Here is a 27073-nt window from a genome sequence, read left to right on the forward strand (position 1 = left end):
AAAACATCCAGTATGCGGCAGTCCTGTGGGCGAAAATGCCTTGTTGATGCTAGAGGTCAGAGGAGAATGGGCCGACTGATTCAAGCTGATAGAAGAGCAACTTTGCCTGAAATGACCACTCGTTACAACCGAGGTATGCAGCAAAGCATTTGTGAAGCCACAACACGCACAACCTTGAGGCGGATGGGCTACAACAGCACAAGACCCCACCGGGTACCACTCATCTCCACTAAAAATAGGAAAAAGAGGCTACAATTTGCAAGAGCTCACCAAAATTGGACAGTTGAAGACTGGAAAAATGTTGCCTGGTCTGTTGAGTCTCGATTTCTGTTGAGACATTCAGGTGGTAGAGTCAGAATTTGGCGTAAACAGAATGAGAACATGGATCCATCATGCCTTGTTACCACTGTGCAGGCTGGTGGTGGTGGTGTAATGGTGTGGGGGATGTTTTCTTGGCACACTTTAGGCCCCTTAGTGCCAATTGGGCATCGCTTAAATGCCACGGCCTACCTGAGCATTGTTTCTGACCATGTCCATCCCTTTATGGCCACCATGTACCCATCCTCTGATGGCTACTTCCAGCAGGATAATGCACCATGTCACAAAGCTCGAATCATTTCAAATTGGTTTCTTGAACATGACAATGAGTTCACTGTACTAAAATGGCCCCCACAGTCACCAGATCTCAACCCAGTAGAGCATCTTTGGGATGTGGTGGAACGGGAGCTTCGTGCCCTGGATGTGCATCCTACAAATCTCCATCAACTGCAAGATGCTATCCTATCAATATGGGCCAACATTTCTAAAGAATGCTTTCAGCACCTTGTTGAATCAATGCCACATAGAATTAAGGCAGTTCTGAAGGCAAAAGGGGGTCAAACACAGTATTAGTATGGTGTTCCTAATAATCCTTTAGGTGAGTGTACATATACACTTTGAAACTAATGAGGAAATGGAATACAGGTAGGGTAGTGGACTCCAAAAGTGGAAAACTTCAAAATAAGAGTCCTTGAACACAGTGGAGACAAATTGTGACACCATGGTGATCTTTTCAAAACACTGAAAAATAAAAGCATTAAAATATGGAACATTGTCACCTTTCTCTCTTTCTAAAAAGGGTAATTTTTTTCTATCAAGCCAAATAAGCAGATTCAAATACCCCCATAGCATGTGAAAGTGTATAAAAATTCTAGCACAGTTTTAACAGCTGATCTATAAATAGCTTATTGATTGTCTGATTGAGCTAGAGTTCACAAAGTGCAAAAATCAATCTTTGATCATTTTAAATCTCTGTTATTGCTTATTCTCTATTTGTATTTGTCCCATACACTATATTCAATGCTTCGTTGTGTTTGTCCTAGATTTACACCCCAATTAATATGACATTCAGTGGTCACATTTTTCCATAGAGCGTGTCGTTTCACACTTACTCAGTGAGTAATGAGGTCAGCATCACTTCTGTGGTTCTTGCTTCATTCCAGAGAAGGCGTCAGCAAGTAGTTTGCTTTCGCTTTCTTATTCTATTCCTCATTCTTTATTTATCTTAATGCTGACTTTGTCATTAGATAAAATGCTATAACTGGACACGTTGACGATAATTGATCTGGAATGACCTTTAAAAGACCTTCTTCTTAAGATGTAGAATTTACAGTAGGTGATAATTAAGACAATTTAAATATATTTAAATCTTAAGTTAAAAGGTTAATACACCAAACAATGAAAATTATGTCATTATTTAAGAACCCTCATGTGATTACAAACCTGTAGGACAAATTTTGAAGGATGTTAAAGTGAAACATTTCTGATAATTTACTCACCCTCATGCCATTTGAGATGTGTATGACTTTTTTCTACCTGATTTGTAGAAAAAAGATCCAGCCTAGGCAGGTCCTTAGAATGGGAGTGGAAGGTGATTAGATATTTGTAGGTCCAAAAAGCAAAGATAGTCAGCATAAAAACTCCAGCAGTGACATTAATGTCTTCTATAGAGAATCAATCACTTTGTGTGTGAAAAAGAACAATATTTAAGCACATATAAACGATCGCTTCCTGCTAGGCATTAACGAGAGGGCCGAATTTACCCGAGCACTCCTGTGACTCCTGCCATCACGCTTGCGTCATGGGAGCACTCGAGTAAATTCAGCCATTCGTCAATGCCTGACTGGTAGTGATCTTTTATAATTAAAAAAGTGCTTAAATATCATTCTATTTCGCACGAAAAGCAATTGATTTGCTTTAGAAGACATCAATGTCAATGCTGGTGATAGGATGGATTACTTTTATTCTGACTATCTGTGCTTTTTAGGACACAAATATCTATTCAACATCCACTCCCATTCTAAGGACCTGCTGAGCCTGGATCTTATTCTACAAATCTTCAAAAGTGTCTTACAGAAGAAAGTCATACGCATCTCAGATGGCATAAGGGTGAGTACATTTTTGGTGAACTATCACTTTAACCCTGCTCTTTTTTTCCATACAGTGAAAGTGAATGAGGACTGATAATCCACAGCGTTAGAATTTATTTGTTATAAAATATTTATTTAAACTTCTTTCTAGCAATGAAAAAATATTTGACATAATTTTTATTCAAATTTATTTTTGTTCCTATGAAAGTGGAATTATTTCTTAGATTTTTCCAGTGACAAACAACACAGGTTATTATTCATTGTGTCAGTGAAGTGAAGCTGCACCTCTGACAAAAAATAGGATACATCATCATAATTGTATTTCTAACATACTGTATTCGTTTTGTGGCTTATTGTGGGGAATATTTAACATTTACAGTATCTCATGGAGTTATGGGGAAAAAAAAAACATAAACAATATTTGAAGATGTGCAAGTCGCGGCTGATTTTTCCTTTAACAGTTTGATTTAAATTTTGCATATCAGCAAGGTTCAGTTTATTGTTCTTACAGTCCAATGTAAAGCATGTCATTTAAAGCATGGTGCCTGCCTGATCTCATGAAATCTATGTGACAATGGCAACATTTTTAAAAACCAAAATTATATGATTATGTGAAATGTTTGGCTGCAGTTTCCCAGTGAAATTTCCAGCCGAGGGCGCCAAAATCAAGTGAAATAATGTTGTAATGAGGCGAGTTTTTTAAGATGAATATTAGATGGGTCTTTTAATGAGTAAAACCTACCTCCCTAACCTAAAACTTTAACATAAAAGTATCCAATATTGTCGTAAAAGATAAATGAGAGAACAAAACTGACATACTTCCCCTTAACCTAAACCTAACCAATAGTGATTTTAAAGCAAATTCGAAATGAAAGCACATTTACTTAAGCAACTATGTCATATGGTGTTGCTTCTATGGCACTTTTGCTTCACTTTCACTTTCGTTTCAAATGTCCTTGAATGTGCTCGAGGCTGGGTCTCCGAGTCCAACGATCTATGAGGTGAGCTACCGTGGAAGTTAATCACATTGGAATAAGTGTGTAAATGTAAGAGGTTCTGCAATACAAGCATTATAATTTTAATGTTTTTCAAATGATGCTTAGTGTTTTGATATACTAACATAGCAGGGTGTGAGTCATAGTGTGAAAAATAAGTTTTTATGAAGTTATAATCATCCATAGTACCTGTGATTTGTGTGAAAGTTAATAAAACGCACAGATATCGTACTGCCTTTAGTGTTAATTTCACCTGGAAATTAAAACGTAGATAGTGGGATGTAAAACTCTTACAATATCACACAAATTTTGCCTAAGTAGCTACGTTAACACGTATGGTTAACCTTTTTCCTGTAAGAAACTCATAAATTGTTTGCTACCTCTGTGTTTTCTCTCCTTTCTCTATTGAAAGTCAGATCTTCTGTAGATAAATTAATGGGCTGTAATGTACCTGACATGTATTTGTTTGCACCTCATGCTGGCTGAAGGACCAGACCACTTTCATGTTTGCTCACACAGAAGTAGACAAGGCAGTTTAGGGGAACTCTTCATTTTTATACAGAGTCTTGTGATCTTCTATTCCTACTAGTAGCATGCTACCATATACTGTATAACGTTTTCATGATAAAATCATGAAATATCAAATTTCTGTGGACCCCCTACAGTCAGGGCCTGTTACTCAGTTCCACCATTAACCCTAATCCAACACCCCTGTCATGACATATGCAGTATGTATCTACAGATGACAAACTTTGAATGTTGGCTTGACAAAGCCCTGCATGGAAGTTTAAAATAGTTTGAAGATCAGTTTAAAAGATTTTAAGCACCATAGTTATGATTTGTTATCTAAAAATAAAGAGGTTTTTTTTCAGAATATCACAAGGTATATCACCTACTGCACTGCTGTATGTTCGAAATGTTCTATTATAACACCTTCAGGCTAAAATGTAGCATGTAAACATTTTATTATTTGATTGCCAGTCTCTATACTCTCCATTTCAAGAATATGGCAGTGTGTGCAGTAACAATCTATTTAATATGTGAAACATATTGATTGGAAATTAAAAATTAAAAATAAATGTAGCCATAAATGATGAAAGTGATATATTTAAATTTGTGATGTGTGCTATTTTATGTTCCCAGTCTACCTCAGTCTAATATTAGAAGGCGCTTGAAATGCACGTGAAGCATTTATTAATCTTTTTGTCACACATGCAATGACAGCAGTGATTTCTTTTCACTGTTTTGTTTATAACTGCAAAATGTTTTACCTGTTTACTGACACCTACTAATGATTATGTTCACAATTCGCAGTCTAAACTACATGAAACGTTAACATATTTATATCTCCCATGCTGTCTTCCTGTTCCTTTTAATAAACCTTTAATGCATTTGCCACGTGATAATGATCGTGCTTGCGTGGGCTCTGAAATCTGTTGGGTTTGATACCAAAAACTGGTCATACATATACCGCTCAGTGGTTCTGGTCCGTGGCAATCACAAGAACTTAGAAGTGTTATCGGACAGTCCTGTAATGATGCAAGTAATGCTGAAAGCCACACATGCAGCAACGTTTGATGCTGTGCGGGTGGGACTGATGCTTGAGATATCCCCTCCACGCAGAGACTCAATTAAGATGGAATGTTTAATGAGGTTATTTTTAGCCCACTGTGCTATTTGCAACCCGGGAATTCTTTCTCAGCAGTAGCAATTGTTTTGTGGTAGTCTCCCCCTCTTTCTTTCACACACCATTTCCTTCTCTCTCTCCTCCTTCCTGCTTTATTCACAGTCTTGCACTGTTTGCCAGACTCTGGGCTGCTCTCATTTTATGTTTCCATGGAAGCAGCCACCATCTTCTTTCTCATCATTTTAGCTCAGTATCAACTTTGATGATAATTTTTGTGTCAACCCCTTGTCAGATGAAGAAAGCGTTTCTTCCAACCACATTCCTAGAACAAGTAAAGAGGAGTGTATGCATCACCATCTAAAAATTATGTAAAAATCTCATGCACAAGGTCATACACAAATGGATGATTCCAGATCAAATGGAACACATTTAGTTGTATTTATGTATTTTTTCTTCTTTTTGCAAGTAGCATATAAATTGCAAATATTTCATGATATTACAGTACATGTGTAGCAGTTCTCCATTTTGTAGACATATTTGTGAAATTGACTTTTCCCTGCTGCTTTTTGACTGCTCATGGCTGTGTTTCCCAAAAGCATTGCAAGCTTAAATTGATCATAGAGACCATTGTGCTTGTTCATTTGATGCCATTAGCTAATCACTGTCATGACATAATTTCCTGTTGCTCGAGAATGATTAGTGATATCATATGGTATTTACCGCTCAGGTGATTGGCTGTGTCCAGAAGCAGTTTATCTTCAAAAGACTAGTGATAAATAATGGCATTCATTCTATACAAGTAACTTGTAATGATTGCTCAAGTGGTGACAAAAAGAAGACAGCTGCTCGTGATTTTTTTGGGCCAGGATTTTAGTACACAGGGACTGAGAATCAACCCAGCACAGCTGGATCCACAAACCGGCCAGACGAGCACACGCCTCAAATCGTGTTTATCAAGAACCCTGGAAAACAAGGGCTCTGGTCCAATCACGTTTGCCCAGCTGATGCTGCCAGATTTGAGGTTGAGCTCCTGTCTGTGCTCCCAAGAGTGTGGTGCCCAACTTGAGCAGAAGTCAAGGCATGTGTTTGTCCTGCTTGTTAATAAATTGATAACACTATACTCCCTACCAAGAGTATAGCATTATCGATTTGGCATGAAATGCTGGATAATATGCCTCAAAAGCAATATGCATGTTGCATATGATTGCCATCTTTATTAAATATGGTTATTTTTGAGCAAATAGTTCGGATTATTTACCTGCATCCTTTACCCTATAAAATACAAATAAAACGAATTATTTTGCACAGTATCATTGATATATTGTCAAACAGCTTTTTGAAGCTCATGTGTGGCGATCAGTGTGGGGCAGAGAGGCATCTGGCCGTGTTCCAGTGAGGGGTGGCGGGAATATTTGAGGAGAGGAGACAGCGGCATATGAGAGAGAGAGAGAGAGAGAGAGAGAGAGAGAGAAGAGAGAGAGAGAGAGACACCCACACAAAGCTGTCTGTCTGTTTGTCAGTGTCATTAGTGTACTGCTGAAAAGCAATATCTGTTTAATATCCACTGAAAAGTGTCACATTAAAGTGTTTTTTACGTGTTTGTAAAGCCAGTCCCAGCTTCCTCCTTGCCCATCTTGTGAACTTTATTACACTGGTGCCGAAATCCGGGAAGGAGGGAGTAAAACATTACTTTTACAAATATTTCGATTGCCGGGCTTTTTAATTGCCATTTTCTATTTAACAATAACCACAACATACAGCACACTGGGTTGCTTTTTTGGGCTCTCTCTCCCCGACTGGAGGCTCGGAGTCTGCTTTTATGCCGCTCTCCTCGTGCTCACTGGAATTAGAGACGGGTGTTAGGCATAATTTAGCTCAGGTGTAAGTGCCCTTACCGCTTTCCTCTCCCGGACGGGCGCTTGACCACGCCCCCGCTGCCACATACCCCCACCGCCCGACTCAGGCCGGGGCGCCATCCGGGCCTGCCTACCACTCCCCCCCCCCCCCATTTCTGGAGAGAAAGTCGGCGACAGCCATCTGCACCCCCGGTCTGTGGACCACCTTGAATTTAAAGGGCTGGAGAGCCAGATACCAACGGGTGATCCGGGCGTTCGTATCCTTCATGCGGTGAAGCCACTGGAGTGGGGCGTGATCCGAGCAGAGGGTGAAGGCCCGCCCCAGCAGGTAATACCGGAGGGTGAGGACCGCCCACTTGATGGCCAGACACTCCTTCTCTACGGTGCTGTACTTAGTCTCCCTCAAAGAGAGCTTCCGGCTAATGTACAGCACCGGGCGCTCCTCCCCCTCCACCACCTGTGAGAGTACGGCCCCTAGCCCTCTGTCTGAAGCGTCCGTCTGCAAAACAAAAGGGAGAGAGAAGTCAGGTGCATGCAAAAGCGGCCCCCCACAAACTGCAGCTTTAATCTGTGTAAACGCCTGTTGGCACTGCTCCGACCATTGGACCGGATCTGGAGCCCCCTTTTTAGTGAGGTCAGTCAGCGGGCTGGTGACGTCCGAATAATTGGGCACAAACCTTCTGTAATAGTCAGCCAGCCCCAGGAACTGCCTCACCCCCTTCTTGGTCTTAGGTCTAGGGCAAGTCACAATCGCCGCTGTCTTGTCAATTTGGGGACGCACCTGGCCATGACCCAAGTGGCCGTTTTTTCACGGGATATTGGTGTCAAGGGGATCTGCCAATAACCCTTCGTTAGATCCAAGGTCGAATAAAACCGAGCAGTACCTAACCGATCGAGCAGTTCATCAACACGGGGCATTGGGTACGCGTCAAATTTAGACACCGCGTTGACTTTTCTATAATCCACACAGAATCGCACAGATCCGTCGCTCTTGGGAACAAGGACGACCGGGCTGGACCAATCGCTGTGGGATTCTTCTATTACTCCCATCTCAAGCATCGCGTCCAATTCTTCCCGAACTATTTTCTTTTTATGTTCGGGCAAGCGATGGGGGCGGCAGCGTACCACCACGCCCGGCTCGGTCTCGATGTGGTGTTGTATGATGTTCGCACGGCCCGGTAGCGGAGAAAACACATCTGCAAATTCTTTTTGCAACTCGGAAACCTCTGCGAGCTGGTGCGGTGAGAGGTGGTCTCCACAAGTAACCAGGGTGTTGAGATTGCGGGCTTTGTTTACCTCTGGTCCGAGCTCCGCCCTCTCCGGAACTACCGTTGCCAACATCACAGAGGCCGCCCCTTCTCTCCACAATTTGAGGAGGTTGAGGTGATATATTTGACGTGTGCCCCCTCTATCGGTACGTTTAACCTCATAATCGAGATCCCCTACTCGTCGTGTGACCTCAAAGGGTCCTTGCCACTTGGCGAGCAATTTAGAGCTCGATGTTGGGAGCAATACGAGTACCTTATCTCCCGGTGCAAATTCCCGTAGCTGAGTACCCCTGTCATACAGCCGGCGTTGGCTTTCTTGAGCCTGGAGCAAATTCTCCTGTGTTAATTGCCCCAGTGTGTGGAGTTTTGCTCTAAGATCAAGAACGTACTGAATTTCGTTTTTGCTATCCGAAGGTCCCTCCTCCCAAGTTTCACGGATGATGTCAAGGACCCCGCATTTGCGTCGCCCATACAGCAGCTCAAATGGGGAGAACCCCGTGGAGGCTTGCAGAACCTCTTGTACTGCAAACAACAGGGGGTCCAACCACTTATCCCAATTCCTAGCGTCTTCGTGCACGAATTTACGAATCATATTTTTTAGCGTCTTATTAAATCGTTCCACTAGGCCATCTGTTTGTGGATGGTACATGCTAGTGCGAATCGACTTAATGCCCAACAGTTCGTAAAGTTCGCGAAGTGTTCGTGACATAAAAGTCGTGCCTTGGTCGGTGAGGATTTCTTTCGGAACCCCCACCCGGGAGATTATCCTGAAGAGTGCCCCTGCAACACTACGTGCTGAGATGTTGCTTAGAGGCACTGCTTCCGGATATCGCGTTGCGTAATCCACCAGGACTAACACATAGCGATGTCCGCCTGCTGTCCGTTCTAATGGCCTGACGAGGTCCATTCTAATTCTCTCAAAGGGGACCTCAATCAATGGAAGGGGGCGCAATGGCGCTTTTGGGGTGGCCGGTGGGTTTACAAGCTGACATTCGCGGCACGCCGCACACCATCTGCGGACGTCACCGCCAATGCCCGGCCAGTAAAAACGGGCTATTAGACGGAGAAGTGTCTTCCTTTCCCCTAGGTGACCGGCCATAGGATTATTGTGAGCCGCCTGGAAAATCATTTCCCGGCGGCTCCGTGGAATCAACAATTGTGTCACTTCCTCTTTTGTTTGAGCGTCCTGCGTCACTCTATATAGCCGATCTTTAATCAAGGCAAAATATGGGTATGAAATGGCAATGCCCGGCCGGAGCTGTTGACCATCAATTACCCTCACTTGGTCGAGAGCATGTTTAAGGGTTTCGTCCCGAGACTGCTCTAGAGGAAAGTCCCCCTCAGGGAACTCCAGCGGCGCCGGGTGGTGGCCCTGGACCCACTCCGCCGTTCTCCTGGGCAGCCGTTGCGCGAATTTCTCCAGCACCACCTGATCGATGACTCCCTCGACGTTGCGGTCCCCCGCGAGCAGCCGTTGAGCAAACGTGAAAGGGCGATCGGACTTCTCTAGCTTCATGCCCCGGAAGAGCTGGCAATTCTCTTCCGGGCTTCGACTGACCCGTTGCAGAATGGCCCCCTTCAGGTCAGAGTAAGCCAGGAGGTTTGTCGCCGGCAGTTGTTGTGCCGCAAGTTGAGCTTCCCCGTACAGGAGAGGAATTAGACGGGCTGCCCACTGTTTGGGCAGCCAGCCCCAGATTTCTGCCGTCCGCTCCAAGTCGAGTAAGGCCTCAGGATCATCTGCTGCCCCCATCTTCTGTAATGTGGGCGATGGTAGCGTAGCGCGGGTGTCCGGGGTCGCGGCTGTGGCCGACGCAGTCTCCTGGCTGAGGAGGATGGCGAGCCGGTCCTCTGCCTGAGCCCGCATGATCTCGAAAAACTGTCGATCTTGGTCCTGCCGGAGCTCAAGCAGGGATTGCTGGTGGCTTTGATGTAACGTCGCGAGGGACTGGAGGACCTCCTCCAGCTGGGAGGACTCTATGGGGCGACCTTGCTCCATGCTTGGATGTGCTTGAAAAGGAATTTCCCGGGTTTCGGCACCAGGGTAACAAAGTTACGGGAAGGGTGATCAAGGAGGACACAGGAAACGGGGTTCGATACAGAAGGTAGGCTTTTTAATTGCCGTTTTCTATTTAACAATAACCACAACATACAGCACACTGGGCTTGACCACGCCCCCGCTGCCACAGATGGTAATGTTTTCCACATGTTCAACTGCAAAAAGGCTGCTGGGGTTTGAGCCCTCTTAAAAAGAAGCAAACTGAGACCTTTTTTCAGTTCAACCACAAACAAATAAATATATAAACTGTGAAACAGTCTTTTTGGATATGAAGTCTTCTTCATATCCAAATGTTACCATCCACCGTGTACCTGTTTTTGTCCATTTTGTGATAATGTCTCAGCCCAATAATCATCATCATTAGTTTTTAAAACACAGTCAGCTTGAATATTAGGGATGCACCAATCAGGATTTTAACATCCGATACCGATCTCCAATTTTCTTTTCATTTCATCAATTGATGCTGATCATTTAACTTTTTATCAGCAGCTCTGTCAAAACTGGTTATATGTAAGCTTTCTGCTCAATGTCACTGTTAACTACATTTCTCTGTCAGTAAAACCATAGTTGTTGCCTAGTGTTTGCTGTCAGTCATTAATTCAGTATACACAAATTATAATTTTAAAATATAAATGTTACTCTTTATGCTAGGCCTTAAAAACTAATATGGTTATACAAACTATTCTTTACTGTATATAAGATAGTCCTAAATAATGAGACTTATATCTACACAACTTTAGAATGAAACTAAAGTTGAACTGATAACCCACTGGTGTAATTCAATTTAAAGTGAACATTTTTATTAGTTTGTAATTAATTTTGTTCATTATTTTATTATATTTAATTTAGCAATGCACTATATTATAGTAACGAAATATTTTATATAGATTTATTATATGTATGTTCTAGGGATGCACCGAAATTTCGGCCGCCGAAAATTTTCGGCCGAAAATGGCACTTTCGGTTTTCGGCCGAAAAAGAAAAAAGGCCGAAAATATGAGCTGAAAATATATACCTCCTTGCCTCGCCCTGCCCCTCAGTGCTCTGATTTCACTCTGGATCGATCTAGCCCTTATCACGGCGCTACCAAACAAAGGCCGATCATGTCAGCGGTGTGGAAATTCTTCAAAGTTTCTTATAAGGACATCAAATTTGCGATCTGCAGTGTTTGTTCAGCAGAACTTTCAAGATATATATATACAGAGTACAGCAAGAGATTCTACAGTAAAGCGCCCCGATCCACAGCAGTGCCACAACTAGCGCAGCTACACCACAACTTGAGACGTATTTAGCTGAACTACGCCAGAAGCGACAATCCGCTTGACTACGGTCGCATAAACAGACCGCTTTCCTTTGCTTGCGCGGATTGCACACGGGTATTTATCTGCCCAAGCACCAGCACAGAGAGTGAGAGACTGTTCAGTGCAGCATCTCATGTTCTTGATGAGCTTTAAGACAGGAGAGACTGTCAGAAAGTTTAGCAACTTTTGTTCTTGAAGAGGAACCTGTCACTTGTACTTAAATAGAAAGCGGTCCAATTTGATGTGTAAATAGCAATTACATTACACTTGTTCTTTACTTGAGGATACATCTGTCGTTTACTGTTGAGGTTGGATTTAGTTCAATTACTGCTGTTTTGCACTGTTGTTTTGCACAATAATTTTCACTTAAAGTGTACATACGTTTACATAAACAGAATAGAGCACTGATCTATATATATAATTATATATTATAGTTATATATAGATCAGTGGAATAGAGGCCCTCTGCCATTCTGTGTTCTGCCTTTTTGTTTTGAATTAAAATTACTGTTGCATATTTAAACTTTTTGAAAGATGCTAGCTAAGTTCATTACTTGACTGATGTTTTGCATATAATAGTTTTCTAAAACTTTACATTATTTGGATAATTGTTAATAAAATCTGTAAAATTAGATTTTTACAGAACTGAATGAAGAATAATATTTATTATAGTTTTAATATATTTTTTGTCCAATATTGGTGTGTTAATTTCAATAAAAGTGTGATTTATATTATTGGTTTGTAGTTTTTCATTTATTTTCTTAAATAGGTAAAAAAAAAGAAAGTAAATTTCGGTTTCGGTTTTCGGCCAAGTGCATCCTGGATTTTCGGTTTCGGTTTCGGCGCAGAATTTTAATTTCGCATCCCTAGTATGTTTCTTCCTTTTCATTGTGTTGGATGTTGGTAATATTAGTTCCGCTTTCCACGGGGAGTGTAATAAGGGTGACACGCTCTCTCGTGAGATAAACAGGAGGAGAGATGAAGAGATGTTTCTGGACTCTACAGGTGTTACTGTTAATGCTTTTAATTCTTCTAACACGGAGGAGCGTAAACAAGCCAGTTATGCCCTCCGTAACACTATCAGTGAAGCCAAACGCCAGTACAGGCACAAGCTTGAAGGTCAGTTCAACACCACTGACTCTAGAAGTATGTGGCAGGGAATTAACACAATCACGGACTACAAACGGAATAAAGTTTCCGCCATGAACACCGCTGCATCTCTCCCGGACTAACTTAATACATTTTATGCTCGTTTTGAGGACAATAACACCGCCCCCGTGGAGAGAGTATTCGCGGCTGACGCTACAGAGGTTGGTTCACTCTCCGTCTCTGTTGTGGATGTAACCCGATCCTTCCGACGGGTGAACATCCGTAAAGCCGCGGGTCCAGACGGCATTCCGGGCCGCGTCATCAGAGCGTCTTGCGAATCAACTGGCTGGTGTTTTTACGGACATTTTCAATCTGTCCCTCTCCCTGTCTGTAGTCCCCACATGCTTCAAAACATCAACCATTGTGCCTGTTCCGAAGCAAGCTATAATCACTTGCTTAAATGACTGGCGTCCTGTTGCTCTGACCCCCATCATCAGCAAATGCTTCGAGAGGTTAATCAGAGATTACATCTGCTCTGTTCTGCCCCCTCTTTGGACCCATTGCAGTTTGCCTACCGCAACAACCGCTCCACCGATGATGCCATTGCATCTACAATACACACTGCTCTCTCCCATCTGGAAAAAGGAACACATATGTGAGAATGCTGTTTGTAGACTACAGCTCAGCATTCAACACCATAGTGCCCTCCAAGCTTGATGAGAAACTCCGGGCTCTGGGCTTAAACAGCTCGCTGTGCAGCTGGATCCTGGATTTCCTGTCAGGCAGACGTCAGGTGGTTAGAATGGGCAGCAACACCTCCTCATCACTGACCCTCAACACTGGAGCCCGCAGGGCTGTGTTCTCAGCCCACTCCTGTATTCCCTGTACACACATGACTGTGTGGCAACACATAGCTCCAATGCCATCATTAAGTTTGCTGACGATACGACGGTGGTAGGTCTGATCACTGACAATGATGAAAGAGCCTACAGCGAGGAGGTGCACACTCTGACACGCTGGTGTCAAGAGCACAACCTCTCCCTCAACGTCAGTAAAACCAAGGAGCTTGTTGTGGACTTCAGGAAGAAAGACGGAGAACACAGCCCCATCACCATCAATGGAGCACCGGTGGGGAGAGTCAGCAGCTTCAAGTTCCTCGGTGTCCACATTACTGAGGAACTCACATGGTCTGTCCACACTGAGGCCGTTGTGAAGAAGGCTCACCAGCGCCTCTTCTTCCTGAGACGGCTGAGGAAGTTTGGAATGAACCACCACATCCTCACACGGTTCTACACCAGCACTGTAGAGAGCATCCCGACTGGCTGCATTATCGCCTGGTATGGCAATAGCACCGCGCACAACTGCAAAGCCCTGCAAAGGGTGGTGTGAACTGCCAGGAACATCATCGGAGGTGAGCTTCCCTCCCTCCAGGACATATATACCAGGCGGTGTGTGAAAAAAGCTCGGAGGATCATCAGAGACTCCAGCCACCCGAATCATGGTCTGTTCTCACTGCTACCTACAGGCAGGTGGTATCGCAGCATCAGGACCCGCACCAGCCGACTACATGATAGCTTTTCCCCCAAGCAATCAGACTGTTGAACACTTGATCTATCAGGATCAATAATTAGCACTGCACTTTATTAATCTATAATCTCACACTGGACTGTCAACATATTCTCCTCAATATACTACTTCATATATATATATATATATATATTTCATATACTCCTTACTTATTGTATTGTATATTGTGTATTCTATATTGTGTGTATTGTATATAATTATCGTGTTGTGTAAGTATGTGTAGATTTGATATGTAAATTGTGTTGTGTAAGTATGTTGTTTACTGTAATTGGTATATGTCTCGTCACTGTCATGACTGCTATGTTGCTCGGAACTGCACAAGAATTTCACCTACTGTTGCACTTGTGTACATGGTAGTGTGACAATAAAGTGATTTGATTTTTGATTTGATTTGATATATATATATATATATATATATATATATATATATATATATATATATATATATATATATATATATATATATATATGACCCTTTTAAATGTAAATTGCTTCCTTTTCATAGTACATTTTGGAAAAACTGCTGTCCTCAATTATATAATTTTTACTGCATGTTTTCTTCTAAAATAAATAAATAAACGGGTGAGGCCTGTGAAGCTTGTTTTTTGAAGATAGAGAGTGAGTTAGCTTCCCAGATTGAGTTGGGACGGTCATTCCACCACCGTGGTATGATGAAACTGAAAGCCCGGGAAAGTGTTTTGTGCCTCTTTGTTTTGGTACGACAAGGCGACGTTCCTTAGCCGACCGCAGGCTTCTGGTGGGAACGTAGCTCTGCATAAATGTTTTTAGGTGACTGTTTTGTATGCCAGCATCAGGGCCTTGAATTTAATACGTGCATGAACCGGCAGCCAGTGGAGAGAGACAAAGAGTGGTGTAACATGTGCTCTCTTAGGCTCATTAAAGACCAGACGTGCTGCTGCATTCTGGATCATTTGCAGAGGTGTAATAGCACATGCAGGAAGGCCTGCAATGAGAGCATTACAGTAGTCCAGTCTAGTTATGACAAGGGACTGAACGAGCAGTTGTGTGGCATGTACAGAGAGGAAGGGTCTTATCTTCCTGATATTGTAGAGTGTAAATCTACATGATCTTGCAGTTTTTGAAATGTGGTCTGTGAAATTTAGCTCATCATCAATGGTTACCCCTAGATTTCTGACCGTTTTGGAAGGCGAAACTGTAGTTGGACCCAGCTGCACGGTGATGTTGTGTTCAACAGCAGGGTTGGCTGGAAAGACAAGGAGTTCGGTCTTGGCTGGGTTGAGTTGAAGGTGGTGTTCCTTCATCCATGTCTGTCAGACAGGCAGCGATTAGAGCGGTCACTGTGGTGTTGTTGGGCTGGAAAGACAAGTAGAGTTGCGTGTCATCAGCGTAGCAGTGGTAAGAGAAACCATGTGACTGGATGATGGGTCCCAGTGATGTTGTGTATATGGAGAAGAGAAGTGGCCCAAGCACTGATCCCTGAGGTACCCCAGTAAGTAACTGGTGTGGCTTGGATACTTCCCCTCTCCAGGCTACCTCAAAGGACCTTTCTGAGAGATAAGAGTTGAACCAGTCAAGCACAGTTCCAGTGATGCCCAGTTTAGAGAGGTTGGAGAGTAGGATCTGATGGTTGACTGTGTCAAAGGCAGCAGAAAGGTCCAGCAAAATCAGAACGGATGATCTGGATTCAGCTTTCGCCTGTCTCAGCGACTCGATGACAGACAGCAGGGCAGTCTCAGTGGAATGTCCACTTTTGAAGCCAGACTGATTGTCATCCAGCAGCTTGTTCTGTGAGAGATAGGCAGAGATCTGATTGAAAACTTCCCTTTCAAGTGTTTTTGCCATGAATGGGATGAGAGAGACTGGTCTGTAGTGTTCTATCTGTGTGGGGTTAAGTGCAGGTTTTTTCAGCAGTGGGGTTACTCGAGCCTGCTTAAATGTAGTGGGAAAAGTGCCTGCAAGAAGGGATGTGTTAATTATGTGTAGGATGGACAGAGAGATGTCCTGGAGAAGGTGAGATGGAATGGGGTCAAGGGAACAGGTTGTGGGGTGGTTGGAGAGGAGGAGTTTAGAGACCTCGGTGTCAGTTAAAGGAGAGAACATAGGGAAAGAAGGGTTGCATACAGGAGCCAGGTGTTTGACAGGGTGTGGTGCAGTGAATGTATTGCTGATGGCTGTAACCTTATCAGTAAAAAATGTGGCGAATATATCTGCTGTCAGTGATGTGTCAAGAGGTGGAGGGGGAGGGCAGAGAAGAGTGTTAAATGTTTTAAACAAGCTATGAGTGTCTGTGGTGCTGTTGATCTTGGTCTGGTAATATGAAGTTTTTGCAGTTTTAACGTTATTTGAAAAAGTTGCAAGCAGAAGCTGATATTTACCTAGATCAGCTGGATCTTTAGATTTCCGCCATCTCCTCTCAGCTACCCACATTGACTCCATTGTGAAAATGGCCCAGCAGAGGTTGTACATGCTTCACCAGTTGAGGAAATTCAACCTGCCACAGACACTGCTGATACAGTTCTACTTTACACTTTTTTCCCTCAGGCTATCCATCTCATGAACAGTTAAAACTGCCCCATAGAGCAATAATTATACGCAATTCACAGTCTAGTCTTTTTTTATTTATCCAACACATTCAACAACTTCTGCCATTACATTCCATTGCACTGAATTTGTAGATTTGTATTTAGATTTGCACTAAGTATGTGTATGTATGTATGTATATATATATATATATATATATATATATGTATATGTATATGTATATGTATATGTGTATGTGTATGTGTGTGTGTCTTGTTGCTGCTTTGTATTGTTGTGCACTGAAAGCTCCTGTCACCAAGACAAATTTCTTGTATATGTAAGCATACTTGGCAATAAAGCTGATACTGAAAGTCTGGACCTGGGGTGAGGTTGAAACAAAATCTATTAAAGCCATAATTTTGAAGGCTTGTAAAGTTTCCAAGACGTTTTTAATGTAGCCTGCTTGAATTAACTCTTATATATCACCAGTCATACATCAAACTATACTAATAAACACTCACTCATAATGCAAAGTGTTTTCTGCTGAGTTGTTAACATATTTGTTTTTCTGTTTTTGTTTCAGGGTTGGAAGGAGTTGTGACTGACCTAGATAAGAGAAAAGAAGTATTCGGGGAAAATCTTATACCTCCAAAGAAGCCAAAAACTTTTTTACAGTTAGTATGGGAAGCATTACAAGATGTGACCCTCATCATCCTCGAAATCGCAGCCATAATCTCACTGGGACTCTCCTTTTATCAACCACCTGGAGGAGGCAGCGAATGTGAGTATATGTATCTGTCATTATGGCTTTCAGTTGAGGTTCCATAAGGTGGCTTTTAGCTTTTAGAAGCAATATCAAGAGTACTCCATTAGTCTTTATGCACCGGACTGGCCTTTGTAGTAAGGTGTTGTTTCCTGTCGCTTTGTAGAGATCATATATTTTTTGCATAATCTAATACATTTTTTACCAAATTAAGATTTATTGGTCTTCTTTGTGCCTCTTATTAATTAACACGGGGTAAATTCCATTAGCTCTTAAGTAAGATTCCAAAACATGTACCACCTTGCACAAACTAAGGGGGCTTTCACACTGGGTACGTTTGCTGCGGTCAGATTCAAGGTGCGATTGTTCCCCCCGCGGTGTTGGTCTGGTTTTCACACTCACTTGATCGAACCCCCGTCCATTTGCGTTCATCTTATGTCATCACAAACATGCATAGTGAACACAACTCAACTCATCATACTTTTTTTATTTTTTATTTTGGTGCCATTATGCACAGCAGAGTGAATGACATTTGCGTATATGTGTGCTTTATGACGTAACTCATCAGATGTCCAGGAAAAGGCGGCTTGCTGCTGCTCGCAAATGCCGTTTTTTGAGGAAATAGCTGATTGCAAGGAATTAATTTGCATCTTTGTTTACACTGCACGCTTACTCAAAAGTGAAGTTATCGCCACTGTCATCTCCATTATACCCTATATTTATGACCTATAATATGATTTATTTGTGGTATTTATAAGGTGTATACAGTAGATAGATAGATAGACAGACAGTATTTATTGTGTTGATTGTACTTGTATGCATTGTGGTGTCATTACTTTTTTGGGACTTTCAGGAATGTGTGGATCCTCATGTGTTGTCGAAACTAATGATGATGTCATCTGCTAAAACGCATGCGTAGGTTACTTCCTGAATGAGTGCACACCGAGTCTGAGTTCCTTTCACATTCACACAAATCGCGCTACTGTTCCATTGCAACAGAACTCAAACCACCTCCTACAGGTAGTCTCGGGTTCAGTAACGCAGTACGCACCCCGGCCCACATGACAGCTTTCAAATTACCAATTTACATGCGAACCGTGCTCTGTTTCAAACTAAACTGCCAGTGTGAAAGCACGTTTGGTGAAAAGGAGTTGAGTGACACCAGCATTGGTTTTCAACTTAAAGTCAAAGTAAAACTCACCACCCATTTTACGTGTCGGCAATTCCAGCTTTACGGATTTGCAGGGAAAACGTCAAATTTAACATCACAGTACTGATGACTAATAAATAGATCGAAGCATTTTAATGAATAATCATAGACACCTGCAGATAAAGTCCAGACATCAGAAAATGTTCTGTCTAAACAAGTTTTCTTGCACTTTAGAGCAGAAAATTAACTTGCATTATGGACGTGACAAAAATAGACATGAGTTTTTGGGAGACTGCGCAGATTTTAAAACCTCTGTGAACTGAAAAGTACAATCCATAATTAGGATGGTTGGCACTTCTAAGAACAATGTAGTATTTAATTTTTATTCATTGTTGTTTTCACATAAATGGGGGAAAAAATGTGTTACAGACGTGGCATCTCTTTGTTAAGGACTTGACAATTGTGAAAGCAGCACTCACTTACTGCAGTTTGAAAATTTTGTTTTAGAAATGGTGCACACTCATGTGAGGAAGGTAATGAAAAAAAAGGGGTCTGTATTTGACAGGTGGGGGAGTTGAGGCATTGAAAAATAATTTAATTTAGCAATGTCATCTGAAAAGGAAAGTTGTTTCAGAGGTGGAGCAAGTTATTACATTTTGATGAAAGATAACAAACATATCCTTTTTTTTTTTTAGAATAACGTGCACTGATTAATCATGCACAATAATACCAATAATGTGTATTAGGAAACAAAATAGGTCAATTTGATTTAATTTGGAGTTAAATTCACCCTAAGAGTGCTTAATAGGCAGATATTTATGAGTATAAAAACAGCCTGACCTCATGAAAATTATGAGACTTTGACAACAGTTTTAAAAATGACATTTCTTGGTTCCTTACACATATCGCGCCAGTGCCGATGTGAAATAACCACTGTTAGGTGTTAAAGGCAAGTTACATTTTCTTCCATACAGATGAGGTTTTTAAGGTTAAGGAATATTCTAGGTTTAATACAAGTTAAGCTCAATCAACAGCATTTGTGCCATAATATTGATTACCACAAAAATGTTATATTTGACATGCCCCACTGTGTTACAGTGAGGCACTTACAATGGAGTGAACAGGGCCAATCCGTAAACATTTAAATACTCACTTATTTCAAAAGTATAGCCACAAGTGAGAAACATTATGCATGATTTTAGTGTGATATAATCGCTTAGTAACCTTGTCTGTGTAAATTTATAGCCGATTTTACAACTTTGTTGCCATTACAATACAATGTCAACAAACCTTAACACAACTGTAAAATTATGATTTAAAGAACTTTACAGCTCAAATTCTTTGAAATTCAGGGTTTTTATAAAATTGTAAGCTTCACATTTCCACCTTTAAACACTCCAAAGATTGCCCCCATTCACTTTAATTATAAGTGCCTCACTGTAACCTTGATTTTTGCTTTTTTTTTTAAAGAAAAGTAGGGACAAGTCGAAATAAATTTTTATTGTAATAAACATTATGCCACAAATGCTTTCGATTGAGCTTAATTTGTACTAAACTTGGAATATTCCTTTTTACCTTAAAAACCTAAATGAACAAAACATAACTAAATCCCTACCCTAAACCTTGAACCTAAACCAAACTGATAATATAATAAAAGCAATTTGATATGAAAAACAGATGGGGTTTTGAAGGTTAATGCTCTATCAAGTTTTAAATGAACAGAACTTACCTCCCTACCCTAAACCTTAAGCCTAAATCTAACCAATAGCATAATTTAAAAGCAAATGTGATATAAAAAACACAACTGCTGAAGTAATTACGTAATTTGTGTCGCTTCCATAACACTTTCAGCTCACATGTCAACTTATGCCCTCTGTGGGACTTACCCTGATCCTTTTCATACATAGTAATATTTATTATTTTACTTATATGTATTTAATACTATATCATCATCCTCGTAACCACTAATCTGTGCAACAAGTGAAGTTCCCTTTAACTCTTTCCCCGCCAAACACGGAATTTTCCGGGTTTTATGAAAAAACGCTTCCCCGCCAAACACGGAATTTTCCGGGTATCCGTGTTTTAGGTAGTATACGGTAAGGAAGACCCACACGCATGTTTTGAAAGAGTACGCAACTCTTTGATCAAAGAAACAGACTGCGATCGTCTCAAACGTGAAGTGGAACACCATACTAATACTAAAGCACTTGTTTGATAAAAATGCCTTTTTCTCAGCTTTTTGTCCGAAATGTTGTTTTTGACAAAACCTACCTCTGTTCAAGTGGCAATAAAAAAAGAACAAATGAAGATAAAATAAAATCGTTTTTTTTTGCCTAAAAGCAGAGGCTCAGATCTTTATTGCGGGCCATTAAAGTTTAGCGAAAATCGTCAAAAACCCTGGCGGTGGCTGGCAACTTTTTTTAAAAACGCTGGCGGGGAAAGTGTTAATAAGAACTTGAGCTGCGTACTCGCATTGGGACACACCCAGAGTGTCACATGATCTGAAGCCCTTATACAATCATGCCAATTTATTGGCTGATGGTGCTTAATTAATTCTCAATTATTAATCCTCCCTTTTAAATGACAAACACGTAAGGACATAATTTATACAGCATAAATTTAGGACAATTTTTATGTTTTTTACAAACATTACAAGGGTCCGATGGGGACAGCTGCACATTTCAAGGCTCACAATTTCTTACCACGAGGTGTTATCCCCACTTGTTCCAGTTCCACGGCGTCCAGATTTAGAGCTCCATGTACTGAGAAGTTTGGAGTGCGAACGGACATCGGGTACTTCCTCGTGTTTGTTGCCCTCCCCATGATTGAAAGCGCAAGTCTCATCAGACATGCTCTGAGGCTTAGCTCGGTGGTCAAAGCGTGCAAAAGAATTATTATGCCCATCTTGAGCCGTCACCATTAAAAAACGGCATTCCATTGGGAAAGGTGTGTTGCCGCAAAGTTATAATGACAGACACCTCTTCCATGGGTTGGGGCACTTTATATCGTCCAGCTTACGGGGTTTGGACAGGCCAGTGGCAATATTTGCACATAAACTGTCTGGAGATGTTCACAGTGCTGCTGGCGTTAAAAAATTTCCTCACGATACGGTGGTGTCCTACATCAATTGCCAGAGAGGAGTGCGTTCTTATGCCAAGCTTAGACTGGCACGTAAAATTTTTCTGTGGGCACGGGACAACGTGCTGTCTCTATGAGCTATTTGAATTTGGGGGTTGATCTCCTGTCCAGACAGGGCTTGATATCCAGAGAGTGGAAATTACGTCCTCTGATTATGGAAAAAATCTGGAGAAGGTTCGGGAGAGAGCTGTTCGCTTCGAGCGAGACGTTACACTGTCTCCTCCTTTTTAACCTCTCATCCCCAGCACCGCTGGGCATCAATGCCTTGGTATATCATTGGCCAACAACGAGTTTGTATGTGTTTCCACTGATCAGTCTGTTGCACGCAGTTCTGCAGAAAGTTCGGGAGGATTGGGTTTGGCTTCTGTTTGTGCCACCATTTTGGCCATCTCAAGTATGGTTTTCGAATGTGGTCTCTCACCTGGAGAAAGTACATTGGGAGATTCCAGTCAGAACAGACATGTTGTCTCAGGCTTGGGGCAAAATTTGGCACCCCTGGTCAAACTTGTGGAAGTTATGGGTATAGCCCCTCAACAAGGAACAATTTTGAATGATGGGTTATCCCACTGTGGTTGATACCATTCTGAATGCTAGAGCTCACATCAACTAGAAACTTTATACGTTCAAGTGGCGGGTTTTTTTTTTCTTGGTGTATAGGTTAAAATTCAAGGTTAAAATTCAGTTCACTGCCCTTTCGGTACAGTGCTGGATTATTCCTCAAGAGCTTTTTGGGGCCGGGGTTGCCCCGGCAACGCTTAAAGTCTATGCTGCCGCTTTACCTTCAGGCGTCGCTTAAGCGTCATCAGCCAGTAAACTGCCGTGATTGTATAAGGGCTTCAGACCAGGTGACACTCAGGGCGTGTCCCAATGCGATTACACAGGGTCTCATTCCCACTCAGGGAACCAGGGTTATGCTTCATGTAACCGAGCTGTTCTTCTTACAAATGTTCCCTTATCAATGTGTAGGGAGTAGTGAACAATGAATGCAGGTATGGTGTTTATATTTAGCGAGTAAGATGGATATTTACAATTTTAAACTTTATGCTATAGATTTAGCTTTTATTACAAATAGTACGTTTATGTCAAAGGACATTATCTTTAACCTGATGGCAATACACATTCAGAATACTTACTGTAAATGTGAAAAAATATGATCCACTGGCATTTACTTTCATCTCTAAATAGAGGATAAGTTCTGCTGAAGGCATAAAGATTTTGCAAAGGTTCATGTAAACACTACATGCATTTTATGGGATGTGTTTCTGCATTAAACCTTGAACAGTATTTATATAAAACATATGCAGTATATATTCATCACACATATTATAAATTATTGATCACAGAATGAAACACCCAAACATGTTTACTTTGGTGGAACGCTGATGCCTCTAAAATCTCCTACTCCACAAACTCTATTACAAATTCTTGCCAGCTAAGTGTTTGTCCTGCCTCACCTCTCAAGCTAAAGCAAACTCTTGTTGACAAGCATGACTACGCATTCAGATCCCATCAAATAGGCCGGGAATGTGAGGGAATCCAGTAAAAGAAAAGTTTCAAGCCTCTAGAGTTAATAAAGTGTGCTCTGGAAGAAGAACCTTTGGGTGATGGTCCATACATCACACCGACAGGCCATAAAATGCACAATGAAGACAAAACCATTAAGGCAGAGTGTAAGATAATGCTGAGCAAGTACCGTAATTTCCGGACTATAAGCCGCAACTTTTTTCCCACGCTTTGAACCTCGCGGCTTATACAATGACGCGGCTAACATATGGATTTTTCCCGCTTTCAAATGTTATTTAAATTAAATTTAAAAAAAAACATTCTGTGACGTGCTCAGTTTTTTGGCGGCGTGAAGCTTTCATTAGACCAATGAAATTGCCGAACGGGTTAAGGTCAAAACAACTTTTTTTGTTTACTGTTTAGATTAAATCGACGGCTCAAACTTCCCATCATTCTGATTACGGTAGTAATTTTGTCACCCTCACCATGGCAAAGACATGGAGAAACGCATATGATGCTGCTTTCAAGTTGAAGGCGATTGATCTGGCTGTTGAAAAGGAAATAGAGCTGCTGCACGGGAGTACATTTGAATTATTAAAAATGTATTAACGGTTTCATAAATGATTCATAAATGAGCTCATACACTTTTTTACATTTAGAAGTTGTTGTTGTAGTTTTTTTGTATTTTAATTATTAGTATTTTTCACCACTTTAAATGCAATTAATGTTTACAAATCAGTCATTAATGACCAGCTAATTAGTGACCAAGTTCTGTTAAGGCCACACATTTGCTGTTTATTTGTTGTGGTATGTCTGCATGCTTTTACTATTTACACATCTTTACAAATCATTTATTAATTATTTGTTGATATTTTTGCAGTACCTTATCTAACATTGAACTAATCATCCATCGTAAATGTTTTTAAGGGTTCACAAATAATTATTTAGTACCTTAACGGGCATTGGACTTTGAGCTACTGTAACAAAGTTTTTCTTAGGGGTAAATTTGGTTGTATGCTTGATACAAACAGAAATGCTTGATAACGACATTAATGAAACTAAACATCAGTAATAACAAGACTTTGGAAGCAAAGCTTTTTGTTTATTGCCTCAATAACACATTTATAGTATATTGAATCCTTAAACAGAGAGTATTAATTTAATACATAATAAAGAAAAGAAAACAATCCCATTTTCAAGAGAGATAGATTAAAAATACAAGTTTATTTATCAAAGCAATGTTAACCCTTTAATCTCTGGTGCATTTTTGATCTGCCGCCCGCAGTTTTTCAACAGTCAAATTTAAAAGCTCACCAGTCATACATACTGTGGACTAATAGCAAAAAATGTATTCTCATTTTTACATAAGAGAACATGTAATTCTCGTTCTGTTCACTCTACTTCACTTTGAAAAGTCTTATATCAACTAGATTGCAGCATGCACTAGAAAAAGTTTAGATTTTTCAGGTCATTCACCACCATCATAATTTCATTGAATATCTTGGACTCTGGGTGGATTAGAAGGTCAATCTAAGTGTAATTAGAAAGCTGTGATCCTCCCCTTTTTTGCCAATCAAGCTCACAGATAAGTAAAAAATGAAAAAAAAAAAAAAATGTAGTAGGACCAAGACAGGACACCTGTGCGAGAGTTCAGACACACACATACCTGACAGCTTAGACCGAAGTAACCTCAGCACAACATGAAGCTCACGACCCGGGCGTGCAGAGCAACATGAGCGCAATGCAAGACGCACCCGGGTTCATGAGAGACAGACATAAACTATGGATACGAGTGCATGCTGCCAAGATGAAATAAGCGCAATGCACCCACGTTGATAACAGACAGACCTGGAGCATGTGTGTCTGGATCCCAACACAGATTCAAACCAAACCAGACAGGAAGTCAGGACCCAGACACCATACTCCGGACAAAAAACAAGACAGACCGAAGAGTACACGGCAGGGAATACAACCGAAACTTTGCGCTCACACAAAGACAGAAAACAAAACGAGTGCATGCTGCCAAGATGAAATAAGCGCAATGCACCCATGTTGATAACAGACAGACCTGGAGCATGTGTGTCTGGATCCCAACACAGATTGAAACCAAACCAGACAGGAAGTCAGGACCCAGACACCATACTCCGGACATAAAACAAGACAAACCGAAGAGCACACGGCAGGGAATACAACCGAAACTTTGCGCTCACACAAAGACAGAAAACAAAACTCAAGACAGACATGGGACGATGATGCCACGGTCCTGTCAGACAAAAAGCCAGACTGACAGAATGACAGGACCGTGACAAAAGGACCGGGCTCATTTGAGTATTTCTCTAACTGCTAATCTCCTGGGATTTTCACACAACAGTCCCTAGAGTGTATAGAGAATGGTGTGAAAAACTAAAAACAACCCATGAATGGCAATTCTGTGGATGGAAACTCCGTGTTGATGAGAGAAGTCAGAACGTCCTACCTGCGCTGTCCCTCTAATATACTCATTTCTTATCCTGTCCAGCTTCGTCATTCCCAACGGAAATCGGAGCATTATCAACTCTGCCACCTCCAGCTCATTTTATTCAGCACCACCGCCTCTAAACCATACAACATAGCTGGTCTCACTACTGTCTTGCAAACTATGCACTCACACCTGCAGATAGCCTGTTATCACAAATCTCTCCTGCCACACTTCTGCACCTACTCCACCCTGCCTGCACTCTTTTCTTCACTTCCCTACCACACTCTCCATTACGTTGGACAGTTGACCCCAAGTATTTACACTCATTCAACTTCACCACCTCTACTCTTGCAACTGCACTATTTTGCTGCCCTCCCTCTCATTTAAGCTTATGTACTCCATTTGCTCCTACTAATTTTCACTCCCCTTCTCTCCAGTGCGTACCTCCACCTCTCCAGACTAATCTCAACCTGCTTCCTACTCTCACTACAGATCACAATGTCTTCCGCATCATCATAGTCATTGGAGACTCCTGTCTGATCTCATCCTTCAACCTGACCTTCACCATTGCAAAAAAGAAAGAGCTAAGAGACGATCCTTGATGTAATCCCAACTCCACCAGTCCGTCATTCCTATCGCACACCTCACTGCAGTCACACTGTCCTCATACATATCCTGCACCACCCTCACATACTTTTCTGCCACTCTCGACTTTCTAATGGCTGATGTGAACATTAACTGAAGCTCCTGACCTATATCTGATTGATTACACTGCTCCCACATGATTGGCTGATTAGATAATAGCATTAATAAGAAGATTTTCAGGTGTACATAATAAAGTGGCTGGTGAGTGTATATGTCTCTACTTTTGTGTAAAAGCAAATAACAAGCCTTTTAGTCTTGTAGGAGTTAACAAAATCTAAGTTTCAATTGAACTATTCAACACCTTTGAACTGTTTAACTGTATCTTTATCTGTTGATGCTGCTGCCATATTTACAAGACATCACAACAGTAAAGTCAGAGCTTTCATAAAAATTGGAGTTTACATCTTGTAATTACAAGTTCTTCGTTCAGAGATCCCTTGGTGATGGAAAAAGTGACTGTCTGCTCCCAGGTGTGAAATTCTGCCACTATTGATTCAATTTAAATAACAGTTTCTTTCAAAAGGTATTCATTCATTAACAATTTAGTGTAATAACGATTTGTTTTGCAAAACCTGCAGAACCTGCTCGAAAATGGAAGATCCAGAAAACAACATATGTTTGCTAGTCAGAATCTGTATTGGTAAATATTTTTTCAGTAGAAAACATTGAAAGATTAGTATTTTTTCAATTGTGATATATGGCACAATAAAGTCCTGTTTTATTTAATC

General features: G+C 41.3%; 1 protein-coding gene across 8 annotated transcripts in view; it reads left to right on the plus strand.

Moving 5' to 3' along the window:
* Positions 1-27073, plus strand: part of LOC127625692 (plasma membrane calcium-transporting ATPase 2) — a 401637-nt gene that overhangs the window by 190024 nt on the left and 184540 nt on the right. For all 8 annotated transcript variants that reach the window (XM_052101030.1, XM_052101033.1, XM_052101034.1 and 5 more), the window contains one exon: positions 17272-17469. In XM_052101030.1, the coding sequence (XP_051956990.1) occupies positions 17272-17469 (198 nt within the window). The remainder of the gene's footprint in view (positions 1-17271; positions 17470-27073) is intronic.

Source organism: Xyrauchen texanus, chromosome 32, assembly GCF_025860055.1.
Source record: "Xyrauchen texanus isolate HMW12.3.18 chromosome 32, RBS_HiC_50CHRs, whole genome shotgun sequence".
NCBI lineage: Eukaryota > Metazoa > Chordata > Actinopteri > Cypriniformes > Catostomidae > Xyrauchen > Xyrauchen texanus.